We start from the raw sequence: 9,220 nt of genomic DNA on the forward strand, positions 1-9,220 counted from the left end.
AATACAGCATTGGAATTTACTAATACGTTTCACTGCTGTAATTGTAGTAGTATATGTAGAATGCGTAGTAAGAGAGGCAGGGCGGATGAGAGGTCTCTCCCTGAGGATAGGCTCGTCAAAAATCCCTACTTTGCATTTTTGACTTTTTCAAAACGAGGAATTTTCCTCTGACAAAGCATTTTTTTTTGCTTATTTGCAGACATAAGAGATTGAGAGTTAAATTTGGAAGGTGAAGAATTAAAGGGATGTAACTCGGGATTCACCCAGTAAGCAGATAGCTGTGAAGGCCACTTGGGGTTGAAGGAGGGAAGAGAGGTGGATGATGGAGAAAGAGAGAGGCATAGACACACTCATACTCATATTAATAAGCAAAATCTGTTATAATATAATTTATAGGGATGTCTGATATTAAGTTTTTGCCAATATCCAATATGCTGATATCATGCGTTTGTTATTTTCACACTGACAGCCGCTAGAGGGCACTCTAGGCTTGTGTTCCAGTATCTGCTACTCCTGTACCACTGAAAATTTCTGTTTGTTATTTTCACACCGCAAGCCGCTAGAGGGCACGCTAGGCTTGTGTACCAGTATCTGCTACTCCTATAAGTCACCCATCTGCTACTCCTGTAATTCACACTTTTCATTCATCCTTTGCCTGATGCGACTTATACTTCAGAGCGACTCATGTTTTTTTTTTTTCTTCTTCATTATGCTTTTTTTTTTGTGGCTGCTGTCTGGAAAGGCGCACTTAAAATCGCAGCTTTAATTTTCTCAAAAATCGTCAGTGCGCCTTATGGTCCGAAAAATACGGTATGATAACGTTTGCATTATATGTGCCCATAAACATCTAAATTATGGGCCCAGTTAACCTAATTCTAACAGCTGAGCAATTGGAAGAAAAAAATCAGAATGTAAATCAATGACTGTCCACGTTAAGATCGAGTACGTAAAATGACTTTGAGGTCAGTTGAAAGGACACAGTGACACTTGTAACTTTGATGTTTTTAGGCACATCACAAAGGCAAGAAGGGCAAAGGAATTCGGTAAGAAGCATTACAGATGAATAATTAACAAATCTCGAACGATGTTGTAATGTATTGGCCTCATGGTCGCAGGTGATAAAACACAATTAAGTAGTAGAGTCCGGGTAAAGAGTAAGGAGAGAACGAAGGCATTGATGCAACGCTCCAGATTCCAACCTCCTTAAAACCCCCAGAAGCATACTGGTTCTTTAAAAAAAAAAAAAAATTGAAAAAAGGTTTAAAGAGGTTTCTAACCCTCTCCAGCTCTGGAAGTAATGCATCAAAACAAATAATAATCATAGCAAGAAAAAAAAATAGATTTATATAGATATATATGTAAAACACTTGGGAGAACAATGCAACTTAACCGATACCAACTGCAGTAAAACATTGAAGAAAATAAATGTATAAAATTGCCTGAGAGAATCAGTAAAACATTGAAGAAAATAAATGTAAAAAAATTCTCAAGACAACAGAAAAACTTGTGGCAATGGATCCAACGGGGGAACAAACGGACGTGAAGACAGGAGATATTGATTTCTTCACGGATATCTTCGTCTCCAATATTATCAAAGACACAGTGAGAGCCATACAGAGCATGAAGGAGTCGCTCATCTCCTGGGATGCACTGGAACACGGGGTGTTTGGTGATACGGAGAGCGTCTTTAACAGCCTTGGTCCACAAACGAAGCAATATGCAGAAATGTATTTGACCAGATATTTCGAAGTCCAGATGATGAAATCTTTGCAAGAGAATCTAGAACATGAAGATTGCAGCAAAGGCTACCTTTTCCCTGCTATGCTGAAGGAAGAGGTACATGTCAATAACTCGGAGGAAAGATCGTTCTCCGTACCAAAATTGACGGAGAGCTTCTGCAGCACTGAGAACAGTTCCTTCCTGAACTGGTCGAGTATGTCCGGGTTGAGGAGTTTAGCAGCTGCTCGATCTTTCGCTTCACCAACTCCTATGGCAGCGATGTCTAATCCTGCGGAACATATCGTGGTTAATGAAAGGGAGAAAATCAATTCAGAGCGAATGAATACCTCGGGGGAAAAATCCGACTTGTTAACCGATTTGTTTGTCAACATGTACGTCGCAGACATCCTCAAACGTACGGTAGGAAACGTCCATCAACGGGAATCGTGTTTCCTCTGGCATGCACTGGAGCGCAACGTATCAGAGGATAGAGAGAATGTGTCCAACAACCCTAAAGCAATTACCAAGAGACATTTGGAGGCATGTCTGAGGAGATATTTTGACATGCAAAGAATATCTGAAAAATCTTTCGTAAAACAACAGAACGAAGGAACAAACAAACACAACATCTCTCTAACGATGGTGAACAAAAAGGGCCAAGAGAAAGGCATCGTGATTGACATCATTCCTGACAAATCCACCACACCCTCACTATCCAGTTCTAAGTCGATTGACGATCTCTCTCAGGCCAACGTAGCGAGCAACAGCCTCTCGCCGCATTTGTTAGAAAAAATTGCTTCATCCACTAGAGCGGTATCCAACTCCCAAGTCGCAGACAGTTGCTCTAAATCTAAAAGTGAGACGTCAGGAAAGAAGGGACACGATAAAGACATCAATGTCTCCAACGAATCGGGAATTACTTGTAAAACGTCATACATGGCCGTTTCCCCATCTACGTCTGCCGCTTTGTCTGGCTTCGGGGGGTCAGACAGTTGCCCCCTGGCGTTTGAGAGAACCAACGATGTCTCTCCAGTTTCCAAAAGGAAAGGAGACTTCAGCAGCTCAACAAACCCATCTTCGGCACCACAGGTGAGCAGTAGAATAGCCTTCTCCACTTCGTCTCCACCTTCAACTACTGCAGTAACAGACAGCGGTTCTCAGGCCAGACCGGCTACGAGAGAGGGTCGCCACAAAGACGTCCATAACAAGACCCTTGAGAAAAGAGCATTCCCCAGTTTCCCTATTTCAGATCAAGAAAGACGTACAAGTAACGCCATTGCCGCAGTAATCCCCGAGAAGAGCATTTTCCTCAGATCGTCCGCTGCGTTGCAGAAAACCAGCAAAAAACCTGCGGTTTGTGAATCGGAGTCATCTATCACCACGGAGCTAACCAAAGCTACCTTACGCAACATCCATCCATCCATGGTGGACGAGGAGCTCAAGAAGAATGTTCATCAGCTTGTAAAATGTTTCAAAATGTTGGAAACCCAAGAAGAAAAAGATATTAAAAACGTGTTTCCTGATAGTCAAACACTGCTGACTACTATGGCAGCAGAGGATCGCTTAGGAGCCACAAAGACCGGCAATGTTGCCCCATTTTCAGGGAATGGCACAGAGCGAAAAGATACTCCAGTCGCACAGAGACCACCCCCGGCCTCCTTCACTGGATTAGAGGTAAGCAGCAAAACGACCTCTGATTCATATTTTACCACCTCTGCGGCCACAAGTGAAACCACACTACACGATATCTGTCAAACGAAGGTGGACGAGTCTCTTAAGAGAAATGTCCACCAGCTTGTACAATGTTTTAAAATAGTCGAAACACAAGAACATGACATAGACGGTAAAAACGATGCCAAGGTAGTGTCATCTAGGTGCTCCTCTAAATTCAACATTAGTGGTAAAACTGTTTCCCCAATGAACTCTTCACCTACAAATATTGCATTTTCCAGCCCTAGGGTGGCGGACAGTTGCTCTCAGGCCATTCCAAAGACACCCAGTCTTTTACCAGCTTTGCTGGAGAAATGGGCACATGCCAAAGACATCAGTATACCCCAGAAAACGCCTTCCCTTACATGTTCTCCTGGATTGGAGGTGAGCGGGGCAACTGTTTCCTCTGTCTCTTCTTCGCCTACCAGTGCAGCAAAAACAGAGGCCACCTCGAATGACGTCACCCCAGCCGTGGTGGATGAGGATTCTAAGGAAAGTCTTCACCATCTTGCACATTTAAATGAGAAAAGTAGGAGAAAAAGAAGCGACCAACAAAGTCAAGAAAGTCTTCACCATCTTGCACATTTAAACATGTTTGAGAGAAAAAGAAGCGACCAACGAAGTCAAAATGCCCCAGTTAGTGAGAATAGAGCATCTTCTAGGTGCTCCAACGCATTCGACGTTAGTGGGGTTTCCCATTATCTTTCTTCAACTAGCATCGATTCGTCATCCATCCTTGTATCCGTGGATGACAGTCGCTGTAAGACTGTTGCCAAGACCCAGAGCCTTTCTCGAGCTACATTAGAGAAAGATGGAAATGAAAAATACATCGCAATCTCTGAGGAAGAACTAGCCACAAGTTGCTGCAGTGATTGTTTACCATCTACCACTGCAACATTGGCTAAGGCAACCCATAGTGGTGCTGGTCTAGCTATGGTAAAAGAGAGCCTTGGAAACAACGTCTACCAGCCTCCACAAAGTTTCACAGAGTTAGAGACACAAAGAGATTTAAAAGACAGTCCAGATATTTTCGCCGCTGAGAACACAACTTCAAAATGCTCGACAGAGATCGACATTAGTGGTAAAACGGCTTCCTTTCCACATTCTCTACCTACTATTATATTGTCTGCTCATAAAGTGGCGGACAGTTACTCTCTGGCCAGTGTGGAGACCTGCAGATTTTCTCCTGCTTCGGAATATAAAGAAAACCATGGCAGACATATGAAATATGTCACAACCCAAGGGGAAATAGTTACCCCCTGCTGTTTAAATGTGAGCGGGAAAACTCCGACCTCTGATTCGTCATCATTTTCCACTGTTCCATTAAATCAAGGCCATCTGCCTGACATCAGTCCAGCTTCGGTATGTGAGGATCTTACAACAAATTGTTCACGTCATTCAGAATGTTTCAAGATGTCGGAGACACCAGAAGATGACAACGACAATAACGATGCTATTATTCCAGAAAATAAAGCACATTCCGGGTGCTCCGGCAGAATGGATATCAGTGTTAAAACAGCTTCCTCTCTTTACCTTTTGCCTACATCTGGCGGAGATCATTCGGCTAAGCGCAGTGCCAGTATCGGTAGATTCTTTCCAGCTTTGTTGACGGATGAAGGACCTGACAAGGATGCAAAAGAAGTCATGGACTCTGAGGAAAGACCATCCCTTATCTGCTCCGAAAGATTAGATACGAGCAGGACGCCTGAAACCATAGATTCTTTTGCACGTATCGGTTATGCTAGCACAGTAACTGAGGCTGCCCTTCCTGATGCCTGTCCAGCTATGGTGGGTGAGGATTTTAACAAGAATGTTCCTCACATTGCCCCAGGTACATTGACGTCACAAAGAGACGACGGCGGCAGCGAAGAAATCATAATTGACGTCACAAAGAGACGACGGCGGCGGCAGCAAAGAAATCATGATTCCCGAGATTGCAACAGCTTTTGGGGTCTCCACCGAAATAGACACGATTGACACCGCAGCGTCCCCTCTTCAGTGTTCACCTACAGATATTCTATTGTCCACCATGCAAGGGGCAGACGGTAGCTCTCAGGCAAAAGATGCTGTAAAAATCAGCGGTCTCTCTCCAGCTTTGGTGGACGAAAAAGTACATAACGATGACACTACGGGCATCTCGTTTCTTAAGGAGAGACCTTCCCCCTTCGGCTCCTTTGGATTAGATATGAGCAGCACTACCGATTCCATGGACATGTGCACCACCGCAGCAAGGCCAGAGAGAACCCGGAGTGACATCTCGTCAACTGTAGTGGATGAGGAGCTCGTAAAGAACGTTCACCATTTTGCACAACAAAGCAAAATGCTGGGGACACAGGGAGATGGCAACGAAAAGAATAATACCTTACATCCTAAGAGTAAAACCTCTTTCTTGAGCTCCGAGAAGTCAGACACGAGCCTTACGACGGAATCCCCTCATCACCCCTCGCACAAAGCTTTTGAGTTGTACAGCGTCGAGGTTGCTGAACATTGCCCTCAGGCCATCACGATGACGTACTGTTTTTCTCCAGCTGTGTTCGACAAAGAGGGACGTGAAATATGCACCAAAGACCTTCCAATTCCTGTTGCACCTTGTCGTTCAACTGAATTGGAGGTGAGCAAGGGTTCGGCTTACTCTAGTTGTCCGTCAACAAAGAACGGAACGACGACCAATGCTAACCTACGCAAGATCCTTCCAGCTGCGGTAGATGACGAGCTGGAGACGAATGATCCCAGTCTCGTACAATGTTTCCCCAAACTAGAGACCGGAGTAGAGGACAAAGAAGGCACAAGTTCGATCAATGTCGAGAATCAAGCGCCTTCCAACTGCTGTGCGAAATTAGAGGTAAAGATTCGAACTGCCTCCCCGCTTCCTTTCTCTCCTGCAACTTTTACATTTTCCATCCCAAATGTGACGTGTAGCTGCTCACAGGCAATCGTGGACATCAGAGGTGTTGATCAAGATGTCAAGGAGAAAACCTCTGAGGGAAGATCGATACCCGGCTGCTTCACTGGATTAGAGTGCACCAGGAAAACCGCTCCTTTCAATTTGTCTGCAACTAAGACTCCAGCAATACCCAAGACGCCGCTGCATCATTTTTGTTCATCTTTGGTAGACGAGCATCTTAAAAAGGATGTTCACCATCTTGTACAATGTTTTAAAATGTTAGAGACCCGAGTTGGTGACAAAGACAGTGACGTTAAGAAAGGAAAAATAACTGAGGTAAGATCATCCTCGGTGTGCTCTATTAAAGCAGATGCCGGAAGTAAAACAGTTGTTACACCATCCACCCCCAAATTGGCAGATAGGATTACTCTCACCCCACATTTAATACAGGGAGAGGAACGGAACGACAATAGCAAGAAATTAAACATTTCTCAGAAAAGTTCCGGCCTCGATTGTTCTACTGGATCAAAGGTGGGCACGAAAAAGTACTCTTGTGACACTTTTCCTTCGACTGCCGAGTTAACCAAGTCCACCATGAGCAATATCTATCCAAATATGGTGAACAAGGATCTTGAGAGGGATATACACCATTTGGTACAATGTTTTAAGATGTTGGAGAAACAAGGAGACGAGACAGGAACCAAAAATCTTATATTTCCAGAGAAAGGAATATCTGACAATTTAGAAATAAGGATTAGGAAATCCTCTCCCTTTTCACCCACAACTACCGCAATCACCTCACCTAAACTGGCAGAAAGTTGCTCTCAGGCCTTAGAAATGTCTCTCGATTCAGCCGTGTCTGGAAACAAAAGCAATGACGATATCAACATCATGGAACCTGAGAAAAGGTCGTCCTCGCACTGTTCCGCAAGATCCGACAAGAACAATAAGACATCCTTACACACTTCTTCACCGTCAACTACCTCAAAGGTTTTCAACAGTTGCCTTCAAGTCACTGTGGAGAACTCGAACGTCTCCCCAGCTAGGATGGAGAAAGAGGAACATATAAATTCGTTTTCGGCTTCCTCGTCACCAAAAACGACTGCTCCCGAGGTCGACCAAAATGAGGACAATGGAAAGAAAAACTTATGGAGTAAACTTTTCGGCGCGCAAAGGAAAGGGAGGTACCCTCAAACGTTACACAAAAATGATTGTCAATCTTCATTGGAAACATCTCCCATCGCTGAGAGCCAATGCCAGTCGAGAGACAATGGCGAGGAGCTACAGAAAAAAGATAATGTGAAAAAGTCTGTTTGGAATAGGCTTTTTGGCCCAAGGGACAACAAGGTAAGTCCTCTTCTACAGGAGCATCAGAAAGAAGATAGTTCCTCCTTGGTGATATCCTACACCACAGAGGACCCAAACGTATGCAAAATGGGAACTGAGGAGCAGCAGATGAGCAAAAATGTTCAGAGGATGTCTTTTTGGTCAAAGACCTGTTGGTCAAGGAAGGACAAGCTCCTCATACCACAAGTGAATACGGAGCACCTGTGCCTGTCTGAAAACAAAACTGTTCAAGTGCAGGAAAGGAAGAGTAAATCGAAAGAGTCTCGTTTGCAAAACTTAATTGCACGGCTTGGCAAAATCCACCATGTTCTACCAAAGGAGAAGGAATCTGGTTCTTCCTTAGTAACATCCGCCACTAAAGACAACTTTAAAGAAAACAGCGAGGAGCTGAACGTAGAGGGGGACAATATTAGAGAGTCTGTTTGCAGGAAGTTTTTTGGCGCAAGACGGAAAAACAAGATCCATCCTTTACCCCGTGAGGGTGTACTTGAGGACTCCCAAGCAACACCCTCCAGCCAAGAGGACGAATGCGTGCCTGATGATAAAATTGACACTGTGCAAAATAAGGTTTATACTTTGAAAAAAAATGAATGGTGGAAATGTTTTTGTTTTTAAACAGCGAAATAACAAATAAGGTACCGTATTTTCCGGACTGTTAAGTCGCTCTGGAGTTGCACCAGCCAGCTCTGGGGGCTGTCAGTGTGAAAATAACACACAATTTCCAGTGGTACAGAACTAGCAGATACTGGTACATAAGCCTAGAGTGCCCTCTTGTGGCTGTCAGTGTGAAAATAATGAACATGTACATTTTCAGTGGTACAGGAGTAGCAGATACTGGTACACGAGCCTATCGGTGCCATCGGTGCTAAAAAAATCGGTGTAAAAAAAAAAAGTTAAATTCTATATTTTAATATATAAGTCACACCTGACCCAGCCAAAGGATGAAAAAAAAGTGTGTGACTTATAGTAAACATTACTTTACGTTTCAGAGTTTTATAAGGTAACTGTCCTAAAATTATACCCTGAGGCCAAATCTTATATCCATAGAAGTCAAATCTTTGGCCACTCAAATGATCATTCGCCAGCTCCTAGCTTTACTCCATGGAAAATATTTCAACTCTTATTTTGATCATAATCAAACATATTTATATATAGTAGTGTCAGCTGAGATTTTGTTCCATCTCGCCTAACCTGGATGGGATAGGTATAGAAAGTACCATATATAAGGTCTTTGAGTTGGAAAGAGGGAAGTCTTGTTTTAAAAAAAATCATAATAATAATAATATAAAAAAAATTTTTGAGTTGGAAAGAGGGAAGTCTTGTTTAAAAAAAAAATCATAATAATAATATAAAAAAAATGAAAAGCATTTGTAGGTCACTGCTTCAGTGCATCAGTGGTCAGCTAACTGTCTAATATGATCCAAAAACAGCTGCTGGAAAGTTTAAATGGAAATACAGATTCAACCTGAGACAAGTTTGGATTCCTTTTATTTTATTATAGCAGGTATCATATAAAAATCCTTTTGAGACATCTTTTATTTGTGCCAATATCGTCGTTTG

The 9,220-nt window shown here is 43.1% G+C and overlaps 1 protein-coding gene across 1 annotated transcript; it reads left to right on the forward strand.

The window, feature by feature from the left end:
• The first annotated feature begins 660 nt into the window (after window positions 1-660).
• LOC103396241 (uncharacterized) lies at window positions 661-3,760 on the forward strand. The gene is made up of 3 exons (XM_008334253.3): window positions 661-1,449; window positions 1,484-3,393; window positions 3,672-3,760. Exons 2-3 carry the CDS (start codon window positions 1,513-1,515, stop codon window positions 3,675-3,677), a joined length of 1,887 nt encoding a protein of 628 aa, XP_008332475.1. The 5' UTR covers window positions 661-1,449; window positions 1,484-1,512; the 3' UTR covers window positions 3,678-3,760.
• The last annotated feature ends 5,460 nt before the right edge of the window (window positions 3,761-9,220 follow it).

The sequence above is a fragment of the Cynoglossus semilaevis genome, chromosome 20, assembly GCF_000523025.1.
Source record: "Cynoglossus semilaevis isolate Cse_v1.0 chromosome 20, Cse_v1.0, whole genome shotgun sequence".
Taxonomy (NCBI): domain Eukaryota; kingdom Metazoa; phylum Chordata; class Actinopteri; order Pleuronectiformes; family Cynoglossidae; genus Cynoglossus; species Cynoglossus semilaevis.

Bases quoted from the DNA above. Each gene is read 5' to 3' on its own strand.
- LOC103396241 (XM_008334253.3), top strand. From the start codon at position 1,513: ATGGATCCAACGGGGGAACAAACGGACGTGAAGACAGGAGATATTGAT.